The sequence below is a fragment of the Gopherus flavomarginatus genome, chromosome 5 (genome assembly GCF_025201925.1).
Source record: "Gopherus flavomarginatus isolate rGopFla2 chromosome 5, rGopFla2.mat.asm, whole genome shotgun sequence".
In the NCBI taxonomy this organism is placed as follows: Eukaryota; Metazoa; Chordata; order Testudines; family Testudinidae; genus Gopherus; species Gopherus flavomarginatus.
Genome location: NC_066621.1, coordinates 54,945,880 through 54,967,343, shown reverse-complemented (window position 1 = coordinate 54,967,343; position 21,464 = coordinate 54,945,880). Strand labels below are relative to the sequence as shown.

General features: G+C 43.9%; 1 protein-coding gene across 7 annotated transcripts in view; it reads right to left on the bottom strand.

Moving 5' to 3' along the window:
• ABCC8 (ATP binding cassette subfamily C member 8) overlaps positions 1–21,464 on the bottom strand; it is a 141,912-nt gene that overhangs the window by 5,543 nt on the left and 114,905 nt on the right. For all 7 annotated transcript variants that reach the window (XM_050955789.1, XM_050955790.1, XM_050955793.1 and 4 more), the window contains 7 exons: positions 13,234–13,336; positions 6,809–6,922; positions 6,036–6,156; positions 5,765–5,895; positions 4,925–5,003; positions 2,174–2,282; positions 642–745 (listed from right to left, as the gene is read on the bottom strand). In XM_050955789.1, coding sequence (XP_050811746.1) covers positions 642–745; positions 2,174–2,282; positions 4,925–5,003; positions 5,765–5,895; positions 6,036–6,156; positions 6,809–6,922; positions 13,234–13,336 — 761 coding nt within the window. The remainder of the gene's footprint in view (positions 1–641; positions 746–2,173; positions 2,283–4,924; positions 5,004–5,764; positions 5,896–6,035; positions 6,157–6,808; positions 6,923–13,233; positions 13,337–21,464) is intronic.

The window sequence follows — 21,464 nt, the reverse complement described above, 5'->3', positions numbered from 1 at the left end:
CCTCCTTAATATTTCAATTACCTTTATATCTGTTTGCATACACTTGACTTATTAGTGTACGCAAACAGTGAGTGGCGTACCATGACATTTTTAGTAAGGCATACAATTCTACACTTGCATGCAAGGTGTGACCTTGCATGCACCACGCTGCATGGAGGATGCCATTTTGTTCTAGAAAACTGTGTACTTTGTGTGTGTTTGGAGGCTGGAAGGAATTATCCCACAGACACAGCTGGTCAGGGCTTTTGTATTCTTGTAGAAAGTATTTCTGGGGCATGCAATGCATATGTTGCACACATAGACAGCATGCCACTGGCCACAGGACTAGAGACCAAGAGCGAAAATCTGGCCTTACTGAAGTCAATGGGAGTTTTGCCATTGACCTCAATAGGAGTTTAATTGACATCCCAGGGGCAGTCATTTATAGCTTTACCCAGGCTAGAGGTAAAACAGGAGAGGGAGTTGGCTGGGTCCCAGCACATCTATCTGACTTCATACAGGGCCCCACAAAACCTTGGGCCAGCCTGCCTGATACTAAGTGGCTTCAATAACAGCCATTTTGCTGTAAGTTACTAACTAAATGTTAAACAGAAATGAATTTAACCCTGAAAGCATTTTCCCAAAGCAAAAAGAAGCATTACCTAGACCCCCTGGTAGTGCTTTCACCACATGTTTGAGTTGTGCTATTTCCAAGGCTTCCCACAGCATACTGTCTGTGCATTTCTTTTCTGGATCCAAGTTAAACCTAAGATTCAATACAGTTAAAAGTTAACTATCAACATCAAATTCACCCACACACCTTTATATTCGTATGGTTAAAAACAAACACACACATAATTATATAGATGGATTAAACAATTTGGGCCTGATTCTGATCTCACCTCAGTCCAAGTCAGGAACAGCTCCATGGAAGTCAGTGGATTTGCTCTGAATTTATACCAGTGAAACTGAGATCAGAATCTGACCCTTTGAATCCAACATGGCCCCCTTTTAGTTTTTACAATACCAGTTTGTGGTACACAGAATGATCAGCATCATGCTGAACTATGAAACACAAAAGGGCATCACCATAGCAGAACAGTAGCTATGAATTACTCAACAGTTGTTATCAACCACTCTGAGTGCATCCTTAGCCTATCATCACCCGAAATAGGCAGCGATAAGTGCTAATCTCCTTCATGTCATATCATGTTGCTTAAAATATAACATGATATTCAGGAATAAAAGACTCGCAGCAGCAAATGTGATCTTTGGTTCACTTTTTACTGCTAGTGTACCTGTGGTGAATGTCCAGTGTTGGCCTAAATAAAATCTTGAATAAGTAAACAAACAAAACAAATATATACTGCCATTTTATCTTCTGATATAAAGAATTCATGTCCTATTCAAGCGAGTACAGGAAATAATCTGCCTCAGGAGAAGTCTCATGGAATCAATAGGCAAACTTCAGCAGTTTATAATTCATTATAAATGAAACTCCACTCTAACCACTTTAATGCCCAAATTAGCGTACATAGGCAATATAACAATTTATTAAGGGTCAGATTGTCCCTTTTTGTAGAAAATGTCATAGGAGGGGATGGCATTTGTTGGAAACTCTGTGAAGTTCTCTTCTCTGAGTTTCCATTTCATCTTCCCCACATAGGAAAGAGGTTTTAAACTCATGGAGGAGGGAAAGGGGCAAGGTCCTGGAAACCTAACAGAGCACTAAGCTCCAAGCCAACAGAACCTGAACCGCCTTTGCATTGCTTCCCTGGTTCCCTTCCACTCTCCTTTGTTACATACCATGGCACCCCTTCCCCCCACCTACATCTTCCCCACTTCACCTCTAAAGGGCTGGTTAATGCCAGTCTCACAATTTCCTGAGCTGACTCTGGCTGGCTAACCCACTGGGTCCTGAGGGTAGTAGGTCACAGACAGTGACTAGTCGCAGGTCCCACCTTAAGGAGAAATCTCTGCCAAACTGTGGAGTGTTGACCAGGTGCAGTTGCTCTAGAAGGGCTACCTGGGCTCCGAGGAGGATGTGGGGAGGAGCACATAGAAAAGATGAATCAAAGGTAGTGGAGCATGAGGCGTCTTACCTGCATAGTTTGTTGCTGCTCTCTCTGTGAAAATCATAATCTGGGATAACACAAATCCTAACTGTTTCTTGTTGTCTGTGCTTTATGCTTACCGGATTGTACCGCTGAACAAAATAGGATCTTGGAGAATGATTGACAGCCTGGATCTTAGCGTCTGTAAAGGGAGCTTTGCAATGTCTATGCCATCAATGATAATCCTCCCTATTCAAAAGATCATTGAGAGTCTGCTAGATTGTTCATCACATCATATAGCTAGCAACCAACAACACAACTTGATTTTAGTTTGTATTATGTTACAGAGAAGCATGCAAGACTAACCTTTGGGCTACATATTACTTTATTCACCAGTGAAATGAGTTACTGCTAAGCAGAAAGTGCAATTCCCTTGAGACTAAATCATGGCAGATGCCGGTTATATTTTATGAATATTATATGTCCCATCTGGTTGGTTGTTGATTATTGTGTTGTTTGCTATAGGATTACAAGGGGTTAATTCAAGCAGAAGTTAGGCACACAGGAGAGGGTACAATAGCTTCAGACAGCCCTATTTACCATACTTAATGGACAATGCAGGTGTCAATCACTTTGAAGTTTTACATCTAGCTATGCTGATGAGTTGAAGAGTATGGCTTGGCAAGGGTGGGGTGGGAAAACAGGCAGCAAACTGGAACAAAGAACTTTCTCAGGAAGGCTAAAGAGACATCCCTGCAGCACAGGGTGCTGGGGAACAGACAGAAACCCCGTCCCCCAACCTCTAGGGTTTCAGTCTGCTCCCCAGCACTCTCTGGGATGTTTGGGTTAAGCTCCACCTACATAAGCTTTAGGTTAGGTAAGGTATGTGTGTAAACCTTTTATTGTGTTAAGCTTCTTTTTCTCTTGTGCTTTGTTCCTGTGATTAAACAATGCTTTGTTTTGAAAAGGCTGTAGTGGATCACTGTGTACACTGGTCACGGCTCCCAGAAGGAAGACTTGCAGGTAGCTGGACCTAGTCAGACCTGCTGAGCAATCACATTTGGTACTCAAGTTATTGTAGGCTTGGGGCCACTCTGAAAGTGGGAGAATCAGGGATTCCACTCCAGAACAGGCAAAAGCCTAGCATCCTAAGGGATGCACACAGAGAGACCTGGAAGGGGTCATAGCCACACAAATAATTATATATTTAATTTGCAGGATGTCTAATAACCCAGAATAAATTATCAGATGTTGATTTAGTGCAATGTCATAAAGATACCGGAGAACATAGCTAAGTTGCATTTGTTGAAGAAGGCAAGTGCAGGGTGAAACTTCTTCAGGTCTCTAAAGGTTCACACTCTGTATGCTGTCCATGAGTTGTTCATGCCCCAAGCTACAGAGGGATCCAATTCTATTCTGTTCTATTTAGGTTCTTATAGCCCCTCCATCACAACCATATCCAAGGGCCTTCCTGAGTGCATTAAGTGATGTGACTAACCCCTATCATGAGTGGTTTTTTCTTTCTCCCCTCTCCTCCCCATGTGAAAATGTCAGGAAGAATTTGTTTATGATGTTCTAGAGCAGGGCAGAGAGGATGAGGAGTGTGCTCCTCAAGCTTTAGCACATATCCTCCAGATCTTCCTGTGCCCTCTATGCTTCCTGCTCTGTTTGGTTTGCTCCAGCAAGCGTAGTCAGAGGTGATGGATATGCATGAATTGTATGTGGATAGGCCAACCAGAAATGGACTGCAAATGAATGCTGCTGCTTCTACAGAAAAACATTATATCCATATTTTGCTGAGAAGTGAACAGAGAGAGAGATTTTGGCTCTAAGAATATTCATAGGGAGAGAGCCCACCTCCTCTCATGGCAGCTAATGTGCACATGCAGCATAGGGGGATGAAGGTTCTTTTCACTAGCACTACATAGGCGGTGTATGAGGAATACTCCATTGTGCATGTGTTCAGAGTAACAGGCAAATAAATATTATTTCCAGATGGGTTGAAATAGAGACATCTAACTCAGACTGGTGCACATGACAATTCCCCAAGTAGCCTCTGGGCTCATAGTAGACCCAGGAGGTAGTATTTGCTATTCTTATACATCAGCCCTGGAAATACTGTCTCACAAAGGAGGTCATAGCATTGTGGAGTGATGGGAAGGGATTTTGAGATGGGGTAGGGTGGAAGATGGAAGTAACTACCTATTTGGACACAGAGTGGGTAGCAAAAGCTCCAAGTTATCCTTGGAGCCCGGAACAACTCTGTCCTTGGATTCACCTGCACTATAGCATATTTTTTCAAGCCTCCCTGCTGCTGATAAACACTATGCTTGTTACTTTGTGTTGGAGACAGAAATATGCTGCCTCTGCACCTTTGCCTACCCCTTTAATGCATACTGGTAAATGCTTAAGAAAAGATCTAATTGATGCATGAAGAGTCTCCCTCTCAACCTGACATGCAAATCTACTTTTGGAAGTAATTAAAGGCTCAATCCTGCTCTCTCTGAAGTCAACGGGAATTTTGCTATTGACTTCAAAAGGAGCAGGTTCAGGCCTTATAGGAAACCAATACCGACACAGAATACAGATTATATAAAAAAATACACGTTTGTAGTTCTTTTCTATTTTTAATGGAAACACTTGCCTGAGGCTGCTCATGGTGTTAGAACACTGATCACATTGAATGAGATTTTATATTGACCTGGGTTATCAATAAGGCAGAAGCTGATGAAAGACAGATTGTCCCTTACTTGGAATAAGCCCAGCAACAATGCTTAGCACAGTCTTTGTACAGTCTTTATAATTCATGGCTGTTAGTGTCAGATGAAGAAAGTTCAAAGTGGCTTCCCCAGGGAGCTAACCCTGACTGGAGGGAACAGGTGTGAGCCTACCTTCAAAGGTGTCAACCATTCTGAAAAAGGCAAGAGAGAAGGAGGATTTCCCACTGCCTGTTCTGCCACAGATTCCAATCTACAACACAGAAACAAGATGAGTAGAACATTAAATGAGTAGGAAGGAGAAATATCTGTACAGGGCATTTGCAACAAACATCTTGGAGTGAAATTCTGGCCCCATCTGAAGTTAAAGACAAAACTGAATTGTCTTCAGCAGGGGCCTTATTTTCACTTTTTTGTCTTTTAAAAGAGAATTGGACATTCAGGGTTAGATTTTGGCTGGCCCTCCATGGGGATGCTAGGGCACAGTGGGCCACAAGGAGACCTTCCAGAGCATAAGGAGGGTTGGCTCGTGCTGCCAGCAAAGCTTAGTACCCCAGAGGGGGTGTGTCTTGGTGGGAGAGTCAATTGTATGATGGGAGAGAGAGACACAAGATTAAGGAGGTGAAAGAAGATTGAGGGGAAAGGGACAAGTAGGGAGAGATGACCAGTGAAGGGACAGGGCAGAGAAGCCATTTGGGAATGATGGAGTGTATATCTCACATTACAAGTGTCAGTGTCCCTTATTTTGAGGCCCTATGACCCACAGCAGAGCACCCGAAGATTAAGAAGCACTTACATCACTGTAACAGTACACATTTTTGAAGGCACCAGAGCAAAGGCATAAAGAAACTGGTATAAGGGATCAGGACTGGAGTATATTATTTTGGAGGAGGAAAAACTTTGGAAATCATTATTAAAAAATAGCTTAGTACATTGTCCCCACTCTATAGTTTCTATAACGAGCTGGTCTGACTGGGAAAAGAGTCATTTCTCAAATAATCTCCACTTTTTTACCTTTTGCCCTGGAGAGATGTGAGCACTGACATGCTTTAGGACTGGCTTTAGGTTGCTGTCATACCGGACACTCAGATTCTGTATTTGGATCTCACCTCTGTCAGGCCAGTTCTGAGGAATCTGCGAAGGAGCTGTACCCGGAGCATAAAAACCCACTTGTGATCAATTCATCAATTCATTAAATGCTCTAATAAGTTATTTATGGCAATTCACTGTGAATCATTAAATATTTAATGAGTTCTTTTCTCAAGCAATACAATACCACACTCACAAAGGAGCCCTTCATAATTTTCAGCTTCTGTTTTTAGAAGGCCATTGATCCTTTTCACTGCTCCCAGCTGGATCTCCATATCAGCCAGGTTACGAACCATCCAATTCAGGTAATTAGACACCTGAAATAATATAAATAAATAAATGTCATGTTTTACTAATATGAAATACTGGAAAAGAAACATCATAACACCATTAGGCCACCAAGCACTTCCATTCCTCCAGGACAGCTTTTTAATTGTTTCTGTGAAGCTTATTTAGAATACAAAGTCTTAATAAGCTGAATGAAACATTTGGTGCACATTAACAGAGTGGCAAGACTGGCTGCAAGTTAAATATCCTAGGTATGGTGCTCTGGTATTATGGTGCTACATGCCAATATTTAAAAAGAAAAAAAAAAGCTAAAAGAGAGAGAAAGAGAAATTTTCTTTTTAAAAAAAGCCTGAATATCTAGAATGAAAGATTGCAGCATAATGATGAGTAAATTAGTGATCTAGTAATACTATTTTTCAATTTAGAATGAATGTTAACATTTTGATAGATTTATTAATAACTACACTATATATTACTTACATGGGATTTAAGAACTCAGAAAAGAATATGCTTAACAAACATATCACCCACATAATATGAATTGAAGTTAATGTACTATTTCACAGTTTTTACAGCTTCCCAATATGGATGTGTATACAGCACCTTCTGTCCTTTCCACCTTTGTGCCCTGAAGAAAATACTGTGTGTGGGAGAAGCCACTCAAAGCATGATTTAACTTACCATAAGAGCATAGGTTAGTCCTAAGCCCACAAGTCCTGAAGAGAGCTGATTGTACAAGGACTTGGTAATAGAAGTCACAGCTGCTATGAGAACCACACATGCTCCAATGTATTCCTGAAGGAACATGAACAAGCTTCATCACTATATATAGAGAGACCATGCAAATATTTTGGTAAGTTCAGTTTGAAACAATAAATCCTTTACATAGCTAAGACTGAAACACATGCTGAAGATTTTAAATAATCTGTGGATAGAGATGGCCTGTTAACCCCCATTTTTGTTGCCATTTCCCTTGTCCCCTCTCTCTCACTTCTTGGTATTGTCGGTTGTATCCACGGTTGTGTCCCCATGCCATCTTAAATTAGGCTTGGCCTACATATAGTTTTTGTACTAATTTAACTATTTCAGTTAGGTGTGTGATGTTTTACTGAAATAGTTATATGGATACAATGGCTAGTATAGAGTCAGTTATACCTATTAGATAAAGGTGTCATATATTAGAATAGTTTATTCCTTAAATTTACAGGAATAAGCTATACTTGTATAACTATGTCCACACTAGAGGTTATGGAACTGGCATAGTTAACGTGGTACAACTTTTGTATGTAGATAAAACTTTAGAATGGGAAGTCAGTGAGGCAGGGACTGTCCTCCTCTACGGCCACATCTATGCTGGCAACTGGACAAAGGTACAAGGGTGTGTGTAAGCTTGCCCATATACCCCACAGCTGCACAGAATGTCCAAATATGCTGTGTTGGACACGGGTGTACACTTTGAACCTGGAAACACCCGTGTCCACACAGGTTTTTTTTGGTAAGCAAGGTTAGCACTAGCATTTCAGGGGCAGTATCCCAAGGCTCTATGAGTCACAGGATATATTCTAGGATCTGCCTTGCTGTGTGTTGGTGGGACTGCAGATGCCTTCACACATCTAGTGATCGAGCTCCCACTCACCCTCTCCTGCCCAGCTGGTAGAAGACATGGTACAAGTGACTGACGGTGCCCGGCTCCTTCTTGTGAGACAAACGTGACTGCATTGCAATACATGACTGGTGAGAATTTTGGGTGAAAGGATGGGGAGTAATCCACTGTTTCCCCATGACAGAGAGATGCAGGAGACTACTGGCATTGCAACTGTAAGTCCATGGGAGGCCACCACGTCTGGACCAGGAGAACCAGCACTGTGTGGTGGGATTACATAGTGTTAGAAACTTGGGATGATGACCAGTGACCACAGAACTTCAGGATGAGGAAGCCAACAATCATGAAGCTCTGTGGAGAGCTGGCCCCAACCATACAGTGGCAGAACACAAGGTTTTGGAGACCCATTCCAGTGCAGGAGCAGATGGCTATAGCCTTCTGGAAGTTGGCAACATCAGACAGCTATTGGCCAGTTGCAAACCACTTCAGGGTGGGGAAGGCCACTGTCAGGGTCGTGGTGGTGCAGGTTTGTGAACCCGTCAATGCACTCATCTACCCACACATGGTTACCATCACCAAAGTACCAGAAATTATAGTGGGGTCCCAGAGAATGGCCCCGTATAATTTGGAAACACCATCGATGGCACCCACATCCCCATACTTTGCTGATTGAAAGGAGCGAGTGAGTACATCAGTGAGTACATCACTCATTCTTAAAGGCTTAGTGGACCACAAAAGCAGATTCCTGAATGCTGTCCAACACACAGGACAGGCCATGACACTAGAGTGCTGAGAAGATTGGGATTGTCCTTGAAGGGGTAGGAAGAGACTTTATTCCCCAGAAGCAATGTGGTTCTCTTTGCCCCCAGTTATTCTGGGGGACCCCACATACTCGCTCCTACGCTGCCTAATGAAACCCTAGCCCAGCTTTAACCACCCGGCAAAATGGAGAGTCAACGTCAAACAAAGCAGCTGCAGGATGGTAGTGGATAACACCTTTGAACGGCTGAAGGCTTGTTGATGATGCTTATGCTCTTGGTTAGATGCCAATGTAGGCAACGCAGTCTGCATTACTGTGGCATGCTGTGCCCTTCATAGCACTAGCGAGATTAAAGGTGAGTACTTTAGGACAGAGTGCGTACAGGACAAGAAGGGCTTGCAAACCTCATTGAATCAGGCTGCTCCATAAATGTTCATACTGGTGCTGGACCACAGTGGGCCAGGGAAACCAAGGATGCAATTTGTGCTTACATTATGGAGCAATGGGCATGCAGGTAGGTGACTGCAGCCTGGTCCCAAGCAAAGTGCCACATCCCATGCAGCTACTGTAAAAATAAAAGAGGGAACATTCCCTTTCACTTGTGTTTCAACACACGTTTTTTCCTCTCCCAATGACTGTCATTAGCTGATTGTTTAGGTAATGACTCATTACAGGTAACTGGGGCAGGGCACCTCCGCAGGTATAGCACCTTCTGGTTTGTGATTGGCCTGCAGATGGCATCTGGCCAGTTAAATTGCACTTATTGTTTTTTCATTTTGTGTTAATGTTCACAGCTGTTCGCCAGACCACAGTTCAGGTAGATTACTTTAGTATCTGAAGGATCTTGAGAACAGTTGATGAAGCATGTGGGAGGGGCTTTTACAACTCATTTCTGGTGAATGTGATTGTATGGGAGGATACAACCACTCACTGGCTGTTAACTGTGAGCACCCCATGGTTTAAAGTGGTCGTGGTTTTTTTGCAGGGCTCAGGGTGCAGGAAGGGCTGTTTTAGCACTGTTCAATATGTGATGGCACAGCTAAGTTACTTTGTTTTTCCTGTTGTTTTGTCAAACCCGTACAGAAGTTTACTCACCTTCTCTTCCTCGCCTCCTCCCACAGCCCCAGTTAATAAAATTACTTGTTATTTCCATGCACACTGTGCTTCCAACATGTCTCCAGATTACTTATATTCACAAATACCAGGCCAGGGGAAGTTTTGGGGTGTGAGGGTGTGGTTCTGGGAGGGTCAGACTGGACTTTGCAGTTTTCTACCCCGGAGAGTTATATGACTCAAAGCACTGACTGAAGGAGCCCAAAACTGAAAGGGAAAAAAATTGTACCTTACCAAAGCCCAAATGAAAGGTCCACACACAAATAAAAGAAGCTAAAATTTATTGAAACTAGTACATTTAGCATAACTCTGAACATTTTTTTAAAAGGAACTGTGAATGAAAACAGAATGGATCAGACTTCCTTCACTACCTATGGCCCTTGAACTTCCCCTACTCTGGACAAGGAGGAGGATGGGTCAAAAAGGGGTGTCTCTTGCATGGGGTTTGGGGGCTAGACACATGCTGGCCTTCAGGCAGTCTCGGGCTCATTGTTTCTTTTGTCCACGGTCACAGGACTTCCCCAGGGAGGGGTTTCGGGTGCCAGTACAGAGTATTGTGCATGGAGTCTTGCAGACTCCCACCTCTATCACAGAGGGTGGGAGTTGGGTCCTCTAACTCAGCAGCATGGTGGGTTGCAGGTGCAGGAGGAGTAGTAGCTGGAGAAGGAGATGCCAGTTTATGGATACTGGTGCAGCTGTTGCGGCAGGCAGGACCTGAATCCATTCCACCTCCCCCTGTATCAGGGACTGCAACAGGGCATACTCCCAGTCCCCTCGGGCAACTCTAATTCCATGTACCTCTACTCTGATATAACGCAACCTGATATAACATGAATTCAGATACAATGCAGTAAAGCAGTGCTCGGAGGGGCGGGGGAAGAAAGGGAGGACAGGGCGGGGCTGCGCACTCCAGCTGATCAAAGCAAGTTCGATCTAACACAGTTTCACCTATAACACAGTAAGATTTTTTGGCTCCCGAGGACAGCGTTATATCATGGTAGAGGTGTACCATGTGTCCTGCTCCAGGAACCAGATCACTAATGCCTCCTGCCTTTGGAAAAAATGTTCCTCCCACTTTATAGTCTGTTGCTCCAGCCCAATAGGCCATTCCTCTCTTTTCCGCAAAGCCAAACTTTTCCTGGCTCCTTCTGTCAACTCCAATGAGCACATCCTCCAGTGTCATGCTTTGTTTGCTGGGCTGTTGCTGCTGGATCCCAGGTAGAATGGGCTCACTCTTCTCAGATGAAGGTTCTGCCAAGTCAATCACAAGAGCAGCATTATATTGTATCTTTCCTTGGAAAGCAGATAAGAAATCTCCCCACATAACATAACTTTGCTGTGGAAGGACACAATAGTGATACTTCTCAGCATTTCAGGAATGAGATTGTTTCAGTATCCTTGGTTCTCAGACAACTTTTGCAGCCCCCATGAAAGGAGCACCTGCTGACAATGGGAGTTAACATCAACTAATGGTTTTAAAAATGTAATGTCTTAAAGTGTATGATTGGGCTGGTGGGCGCATTTATTTCTGGGGCAGTACTAACGGTCTGCTAATAATCCATTCTATAACTTCTGCAAAAAAAGCTTCATGGTGGTTCATGGTAATTCGATAAAATGTTGAATTTACAGTTGTGTCTTGGTTGGGGACCATCTGGGTGAGGGTGGAGTTTAACTTACCAGCTTCAGGTTCTAGTTCCTGCTGAGTAGAGGTCCTCCTCTAGGTCATCAGGAGGGGCGTGCTGAGCCATCTTCTCCTTGCAGAGATGCAGGATGACATACTCTTCTTTCTCCACGGCGTCCTCACCATCTCCACACTGTGGCCTTCATCAGCATCTCATCAGCTGATGAGGCTGGTGGAGATTGAGGAGGGAGTCATGCATCACCACAGGCTCAGTAGCGGGAGCCCGGGAGAACATGTGGTCCAGCTCCCTGAAGAATAGGCAGATTGGAGGACCTCTCCTGGAGCAACTGGTGGAGTCTTTTGCCCTCTGATACTGGAGCCTCAGGTGCTTTATTCCTTCCTGGGACTGGGCCAAAGTACAGTGAATGCCCACCTGCACCAGCCTCTATGCAACTTCCCATTACAGGTGTAAGTTCCTGGTGATGTGGGAGAAGTCATGGAAAATGGTGAACTCCGACCACACATTTATTGGGACCTGGGTGTGGCTGGGTGACCAAGAAGCAGCTCTGGAAGCAAGTTCCATGGCCACGTGAACTGATGAAGAGAGTCTAGTGGAAAACAGTTGTGAAGGGGTCAGCATAGCTCACCACTACTGGTGAGAATGTGGGGGCAGAGACCTTTATAGATTTGGATAAGGGTCAGGCAGGAAAAGGTTCAGTATATTGTAGGAACTGGCTGGAGGACTATTGAACTCAAGACATACCCCTTACCCTATCCACCCTACGCACTGGCATGGGAACGGGGCCATGCCACAGCCCAAGACATGTTCATACCCACACCCCTCAGGTCTACTAGTGTTTTTTCCCTGGACAGGTCTTGAAACCTGTATTTCTGGGTTTAGATGTGGACAGTAGGGGGTTCTGGCACAACCATGTGCTTGGACCATGTCCAGTTGCCAGTGTAGATGAAGTCTATGTTTATACAGTGCCTAGTACAACGGGATCTCAATCATCTCTAGATGCTTCTTCATTATTATTCCTTATTTGCTGAATAGAATACAGGCTAGTTCTCTTTCCTCTGAGTCACCAAATAAACTTGAGTTTAGGTGGCAAATATACCAGTATACGTGAAAGTCTAAAATTAATGTGCAGATTGACATGAAATATATACACAGATGTACCTGTAATGCATATGGAAGGATCACACATTTATAACATGACTAGCAGCAGCTTTGTTACATCAGTGCCTTGCAGAAACAGATACAAATGCTAACATCATACAGCATAAGAAGCTCTCTTATTGCCTTCCTGAAGACTCATTTTTAACAGATAATTTCTTTCACCTACCTGCTGTATTTGCAGTACAAGGGGAACAAGAACACAAAAGGCAATAGCCCTGTCCTTTGGCTGACCCAGAAAGGGCTTAGGCCCAAATCCTCACACACCTTACTGGTGCAGAAAGCACCCAATACAATGGAATCTCAGCACGAGTGGCTGGATGGATGAAGCCCAGGTGTACTGACATGCACAGCCCCCTGCAGGATCTTGATACTCTGATCATTATCCTCCACACAGGGAAAGGAGGGGAGGCAGGGTGACCAGAAGCCCTGATAAAATTGGGACTGTCCTAATATTTAGGCGTTTGTCCTGTGTCCCGACCAATTTCATGGCACTCCGTTTTCCCTCCCATTTTTTGCTTCGCTGGCACCCCCCATCTGTCCTGATATCTTCTTCCTCTCATCTGGTCACCCTGGGGGGAGGGGGTAGGGAGGAAAGGGCCATGAATCCTATTCCAGCTCTGGAATAACAGCTGCAGCCTGTGGGAAGAATTCCTCCCCTCCTGCACTCCACTGTATTTTCATCGACTGGGTGATTGGGCAAGTTTTCTTTAAAAAGACATGTACATGGCAAAGGTATAGGCTGGATAACTCTCATATACATCAATGGAGTGCCAGGATCAAAGTGAAGCATAAATCAACCAACCAACCACACACAGAGTAATGTACTTGCCATGCGGACTTCCAGCCAGCGATTGGCAGCTGTAAGGAAAAGGGAAGCGATATTGTTGGAATCTGTATATTCAAGAAGCTTCTGTCGGAACCGGCCTTCATACCTTCAAAACAGAAATGGCAAAGCAAGAAGTCAATGTGTGCCATGAGGCCTTGGGAAAGTAAAACAAACAAACAAACAAAAAAACATGCATTTAATGGGACATATTTTTAAGAGCGATTCAACCCAGCCTCTTAATCTGAATACCCAGATGTTGGAGTGTATATATTATACACACACAAACAGCATTTACATGCCCAAATTGTGGAGCTGTAAGTAGCAGCATGCTGTCACAGCTTCTAATTATTGATGAAACTTTAATTTTAAAGGTCTACATCACTCAACAGTTCAATAACTGGAACCTCCTGAGTATCCTACAACATGACCATATACAATCATCCCTCAGCCACAATGTCCTTTCTTTAGGAACAAATAAGATTTTGCTGCCTTCTTAAACTGGAGCTGACATTTTATATATGACTCTGGGACTAACATTGGCTAGCTGGACAGTTCATATTAAAACTATAATTTATAAATGACAACAGACTCTGCCTAGTCATTCACTACCATAGCAGCAGTGAGGAAGGTGGCTTGAAATAAAGAAAAAGATAAGAGTCTGAGAAAGTGTGTGTGCACACACACGTGAATGAGAGTGAGCAAGAGAGTGAGCAAGTAAAAGACGTGCTAGTTCTACAGAAAACACAACTCCTCTTTTCACCTGACCATATAAAATCGAGTGGGTTATTTGCTATTTGTATTGCAGTAGTGCCTAGGAGCCCCAGTCATGGATCAAGACTTCACAGTGTTAGGGACTGTCTCTTAATTTTTGCATAGACAATGCCCAGTACATCGTGGGAGCTACTGAACTACAATCAATAAAAGTAGCAATAAGACTTTTATAAAGCCATTTTTTCTCTCTTCAAAATAAACCATCTGAAAGTGAAAAGGCTTTTAAATACAGCAAGTTTGTTTTAAGTTTACTACTGTAGAACCACACTGATGCACACTAACAAATAGAAGAACATTTGCTAGTTAGTAAAACTTCTGCATTAGGCCTTGATCCTGCAATTATGTCATTGGGGCTCTCTCTGGATGCAGCAGACTGCTTAATCTAGTGCTTTGCTGGATCAAGGTTTTGGCTAGTACTCAAATCAGTCAGGGTAATATACCAAAACATAAACTTTGTACATTTATTTTGATAGCTACTACTAATACTACACAGCATACTAGTAAACAGACTGTAAAACAGTTTGTAAAAGAAATGAAGCCTTGGTTATAAATACAGCTCTCCGTTATCAAATCATTACACAGACATGAGGAGACAGACAGCCAACATTTTGTACAAATTATAAAGCATGAGTATTAGTGAAGTTCTACTATGTGTCAATTATAAACATTCATGTATTTCCTTCCACGTACAGGCTAAAAAGTAATTACCTTTAAAAAAATCAGTCCCTCTTTATTAAAATGGCCAGACTATTCACAGATTATCGCAGTGATCATGACACTATAAAATGCTAGGGATTCTGGCACTGTGCAGTCAGCAATGGAACACGTGTAGGGGGGTGGAATTGCTCATGAGTACAATTTATCATTAGAGTGCTGCAAATTTCTCAGAATCTCACTACAGGAATTGCCCCTAAAGTGAAACCCTTCCTTGGGAAAACTTTGTTTACATTTTATTTATTATTTAGGGCAGCCCATTTTGAAGTCCTTTATACACCAGACAACATATGGAGATGGTATATTTACACCCAGGATATTTGATGAAGGATTATTTGTGGCTGTAGCAACAGCAGCTGCTATCTTTTTGATATAATTCCTGGATTTTTATAAGTTGCTCAAAATGGCCAAGAGCAAATATAGGACAGTAAGGGTGCTGCAGGAACAACCGGTACCTGCTAGCTCTATGGCTAGACTCCTATATTACTGTGTTATTTTTAGGAATGCAAGGGCTGCGTACTTTGCTCAAGCTTTAAAGTCTAAACTTCAAAGGCCATTAATACCACTCAATATGCAACTGAAAAGCAGTATACTCCTAAAAATAGACAAGATACACACTGACACAGAAGCTTGGCATGTAGATGGAATACAAAACCTACTGAATGTCTCCTGCTGTTTGGGGCAAAGATTCATCAGTTAGCCTGGGATTTCAAGCTGATGAAATCGTGAACATGAGGCTCCCTAAATTCTGAACAGGCTTTGCTGGAGCAGTTCATTTCAAGGTGACGGAGAGGAGGAGGGAATCACGAGGAAGTATTCTAAACAACCAAGGGTATCAGTGAGATGGTATTAGAAGTGATTTATTGTAGCAAAATCTGAAGCAGTGCAGCAGTAATGGTCACAAAATCTGAATTTCCGCCAGAGTAGAACAGGATTGGGATAAGAAACAAGGTGGAAAGCAAGGATTAAAAATCAGAATAATAAATTTCCCTAATAAGCCACACCGGGGACACATACCAATAAACTAGAGAAGACTACTGGCACTTAAACAAACAAGAAGCAAAATCATAATAATTAATACTGAGAAATACTATGCTGCTTTCCAAACACTTGCAAAATGCAAGCAGACTGTACTCTCCTTCAGCTACGAAGTTCAGAGCCTGATTGGGACAATTTAAATACTGACATAATTAAATACAGGCAATATGTTTTTTATCTCAATTTTTTCTGTTCTTAAAAAAAAGAAACAGAAAAGAAAGGAAATTAAATGCAAAAGACCCTACAGGTTCATAACTTTGTGGATGAAAAGTATTATACAATTATGTAAATGAAACATTAAGGTTGTACAGGAATGACCACAAAGAATTATTTCAGAGTGGTAGCCGTGTTAGTCTGTATCAGGAAAAACAACGACGAGTGCTTGTGGCACCTTAGAGACTAACAAATTTATTTGGGCATAAGCTTTTGTGGGCTAGAACCCATGCATCTGATGAAGTGGATTCTAGCCCATGAAATATTATGCCCAAATCATTTATTAGTCTCCAAGGTACCACAAGGACTCCTTGTTGTTTTCACAAAGAATTACAGAATTCCAAAGGTGAGTTGTCAGCAGCAATGTTAACTTGCAACATGTGTATGTGTAGATGAGACAGGGGCTTTGACTTAACCCAGAAATGACAGAGATAATGTTGGTTTGGGGAAGCAGCTGGTAGGTTTGGCAGAACTTTTACTGGCACACCTCAGGGAATATAATGTTTGTAATAGAGAAGCACAACTCAGGTGTGTTATTAGATCTTCCTCAGCTGTTTCTTGATGTTATGGCCAAGGACCACTCAGGCAAGCAAGGACTTAGAGATCACTGTACTGTTCTTTAAATTCTTCATAAATGCCCAGATTTGTAGCTACCAGCCTCCATTCTTGCAGGTGTGGATTAAATAACTGGGGGTGCAATTTTGCTCCTCCACCCCCAAAATTATTTGCACTCACATTTTAGGTCACTTAAGTGTCCAAGAACTTCATTTACTGATGCAGTTAGGTACTTAAACTTCTAAGTGACCCAAACTATAATTATCTGCACCTACAAAACCGGAGTTGTAAAAGTGGTGCCCAGTTAAGAGCAGGCTGAACATTTCATTCATGGCATATGTCATAAACAGATAGCTAAGGGTTAATGTCTCTTTCACCTGAAGCACCTGACCAGAGGACCAATCAGGAAACCGGATTTTTTCAACTTTGGGTGGAGGGAATTGTGTGTCTGAGTCTTTGTTTTCTGCCTGCCTGCTTTCTCTGAGCTTTGGAGAAGTAGTTCTACTTTCTAATCTTCTGTTTCTAAGTGTAAGGACAAAGAGATCAGATAGTAAGTTATATGGTTTCTTTTCTTTGGTATTTGCATGAATATAAGTGCTGGAGTGCTTTGATTTGTATTCTTTTTGAATAAGGCTGTTTATTCAATATTCTTTTAAGCAATTGACCCTGTGTTGTATCATCTTAATACAGAGAGAGACCATTGGTATGTATTTTTCTTTCCTTTTTATATAAAGCTTTCTTTTAAGACCTGTTGGAGTTTTTCTTTACTTCAGGGAAATTGAGACTGTACTCACCAGGGAATTGGTGGGAGGAAGAAATCAAGGGGAAATCTGTGTGTTGGATTGCTAGCCTGATTTTGCATTCCCTCTGGGGGAATAGGAAAGTACTTTTTGTTTCCAGGATTGGAAACAGAGAGGGGGAGTCACTCTGTGTGGTTTCACAGAGCTTGTGTCTGTGTATCTCTCCAGGAGCACCTGGAGGGGGGAAGGGAAAAAGGATTATTTCCCTTTGTTGTGAGACTCAAGGGATTTGGGTCTTGGGGTCCCTAGGTAAGGTTTTTCAGGGGGACCAGAGTGCCCCAAAACACTCTAATTTTTTGGGTGGTGGCAGCAAGTACCAGGTCCAAGCTGGTAACTAAGCTTGGAGGTTTTCATGCTAACCCCCATATTTTGGACGCTAAGGTCCAAATCTGGGACTAAGGTTATGATATGAGTAGCAGCGGTGGGATATAGACAGAATCCAGAAGCCAGTAGGAATATTATATTTTTCTCTTCTCTGCTAAGGGCTTTTTAGCAGAGAGAAACAGTTGGTTTTAAAAGGGAACCAGAGAGAATTTTTTTTTCTGCTCTCTCTGGCAGTTTGTGGCTTGCATGTTAAGCGAGAAGCCATTACCAAACTGTTGAGGGTCTTTTGTCATGCAATAGCCCTCCCATTAGGAGGCAAGTACCAGCACTTATATGCATGCAAATAAAGTGGTTTTTCTGGTTTCCCTTCATTGAACATTAGCTAGAGAGAGAAAGGGAAAAAAAAGCACTGTTGCTAGGCAGACTTCAGGAGGCAACAGAACCTGCAGTTCAGAAGATAAACACCAGAGGGCACCCCAACACAAGAAAACAGGAACCATGACTTCTAAGGCAAAAATTGAGGCTGAAGAACAAATCAAAGAAGCTGAACACAGGCAAGAGATGGAGATGAAAGAAAAGGAAGAAAGCATGAAACTGGCAGCCTTCCAAAGAGAACAGGCAGCCCAAGAGGCAGCACACAAAAGAAAACTAGAAGAAGAAGAGGTGGCCTACCGAAGGAAACAAGCAGAAGAAGAGTTGGCCCACCGCCGAGAAATGGAAAAGCAACAAAAAGAGAATGAAGAGAAGGAAAAACAGAGAAAACATGAACTGGAGTTGGCAAAAGCTGGGCTGCATGTGCCAGCCAACCCTAACAACCCGGCGCCAAATATTGCTCCACAGCACAGGAAATTTCCCACCTACAAGGCAGGTGATGACACCGAGGCCTTCTTGGAAAATTTTGAAAGAGCCTGTCTTGGGTACAGCATTCCCGAAGACCAGTACATGGTAGAATTAAGGTCACAGCTCAGTGGACCTTTAGCAGAGGTGGCAGCTGAAATGCCTAAGCAGCAAATGAATGACTATAAACTTTTTCAAACCAAGGCCAGATACAGGATGGGGATAACCCCAGATCATGCCCGTCGGCGTTTCAGAACCCAAAAGTGGAAACCAGAGGAGTCATTTCCCAAACACGCCTACTACATTGCAAAAAACTATGAGGCCTGGATAACAGGAAACAACATTCAAACCTTGGAAGAACTGAACCTCCTCATACAAATGGAGCAGTTCTTGGATGGTGTTCCTGAAGACATCACACGGTACATACAAGATGGAAATCCCAAAGATATCGCTGAGGCGGGGGAGATTGGAGCCAAATGGATGGAACTGGCAGAAAGCAAGAAAGCTACTGTCAAGGGGAACGATTACCCCAGGGGGCACACAGACCATAAACCCTACAACCGAGGACAGCCAAAGACCCCACATACCACCCAAGTAAAGCCACAGATACCCTGCCCTTCAACCTCACCAGTCTCCAGTAACTCACCTCGACCCAGTGACCCATCAGATGGAAGATGCTTTAAGTGTAATGAACTGGGACATATCAAGGCCAACTGTCCAAAGAACACCATGCGAGTGCAATTCATTACACCACCATCACACCAAAGATCCCCAGGCCCGGATGCCTCTCAAATACCCTTGGAGCGAAGGGAAAATTTGAGAGTGGGCGGAAAGAAGGTTACTGCGTGGAGAGACACGGGGGCACAAGTGTCAGCTATCCACCAATCCTTCGTTGACCCCAAATTCATCAACCCAAAGGCCAAAGTTACAATTTACCCCTTCATGTCACAAGCTGTAGACTTGCCTACAGCTCAACTGCCTGTCCAGTACAAAGGCTGGTCAGGAATGTGGACTTTTGCAGTCTATGACAATTATCCTATCCCCATGCTACTGGGGGAAGACTTGGCCAACCAGGTGAGGCGGGCCAAGAGAGTGGGAATGGTTACACGTAGCCAAACCAGGCAAGCTTCCAGACCCATTCCTGTTCCTGAGCCGTCCACAGAGGCCCCGTCTGTGTTACCAGAGACCCAGACAGAGGTAGTGGACCCGGATTCCATGCCTACCACTGAAACAGCCACAGCATCTCCAGTCCCAGGCCCGGAACTGGAACAGCAACCAGCACCAGCAAGTGCAACCACATCTTCAAACTCAACGCCAGAGGGCGCCAGCGAGCCAGAACTGGCAGAAGCAAAAGACAGCCATACCCAAAAGGCTCAGCCAGAGCCTGAAATACCCTCAGGTGCACCAGCGGAGAGCGGTTCACCAGCAACGGAAACAACCCCATCACCTACATCGCTTCCAGAGGGACCAAGCCCAAGTCCACAGTCTGAGGAAGAACTGGTGACCCCAGCCTCAAGGGAACAGTTCCAAGCTGAGCAGGAAGCGGATGACAGCCTTCAGAAAGCTTGGGCGGCGGCACGGAGCACCCCACCGCCTCTCAGCTCTTCTAATCGATCCCGGTTTGTTATAGACCAAGGACTTTTATACAAGGAAATTCTTTCTGGTGGACACCGGGAAGAATGGCAGCCGCAAAAACAGTTGGTGGTTCCAACTAAGTACCGGGGGAAGCTCTTAAGCTTAGCCCATGATCATCCCAGTGGCCATGCTGGGGTGAACAGAACCAAGGACCGGTTGGGGAAGTCCTTCCACTGGGAGGGGATGGGCAAGGACGTTGCCAAGTATGTCCGGTCTTGTGAGGTATGCCAAAGAGTGGGAAAGCCTCAAGACCAGGTCAAGGCCCCTCTCCAGCCACTCCCCATAATTGAGGTCCCATTTCAGCGAGTAGCTGTGGATATTCTGGGCCCTTTCCCAAAAAAGACGCCCAGAGGAAAGCAGTACGTACTGACTTTAGTGGACTTTGCTACCCGATGGCCAGAAGCAGTAGCTTTAGGCAACACCAGGGCTAACACTGTGTGCCTGGCCCTAACAGACATCTTTGCCAGGGTAGGTTGGCCCTCTGACATCCTTACAGATTCAGGGTCTAATTTCCTGGCAGGGACCATGGAAAAACTGTGGGAAACTCATGGGGTGAATCACTTGGTTGCCACCCCGTACCACCATCAAACCAATGGCCTGGTGGAAAGGTTCAATGGAACTTTGGGGGCCATGATACGAAAATTCATCAACGAATTCTCCAATAATTGGGACCTAGTGTTGCAGCAGTTGCTGTTTGCCTACAGGGCTGTACCACATCCCAGTTTAGGGTTTTCACCATTTGAACTTGTGTATGGTCACGAGGTTAAGGGGCCATTACAGTTGGTGAAGCAGCAATGGGAAGGGTTTACGCCTTCTCCAGGAACTAACATTCTGGACTTTGTAAGCAACCTACAAAGCACCCTCCGACACTCTTTAGCCCTTGCTAGAGAGAACCTAAAGGATGCTCAAGAAGAGCAAAAGGCCTGGTATGACAGACATGCCAGAGAACGTTCCTTCAAGGTAGGAGACCAGGTTATGGTCTTGAAGGCGCAACAGGCCCATAAGATGGAAGCATCATGGGAAGGGCCCTTCGCGGTCCAAGAGCGCCTGGGAGCTGTAAACTACCTCATAGCATTTCCCAATTCCTCACTAAAGCCTAAAGTGTACCATGTTAATTCTCTCAAGCCTTTCTATTCCAGAGACTTACAGGTTTGTCAGTTTACAGTCCAGGGAGAGGATGCTGAGTGGCCTGACGGTGTCTACTACGACGGGAAAAAAGACGGTGGCGTGGAAGAGGTGAACCTCTCAACCACCCTGGAACGTCTGCAGCGGCAACAAATCAAGGAGCTGTGCACTAGCTTCGCCCCATTGTTCTCAGCCACCCCAGGACGGACTGAACGGGCATAC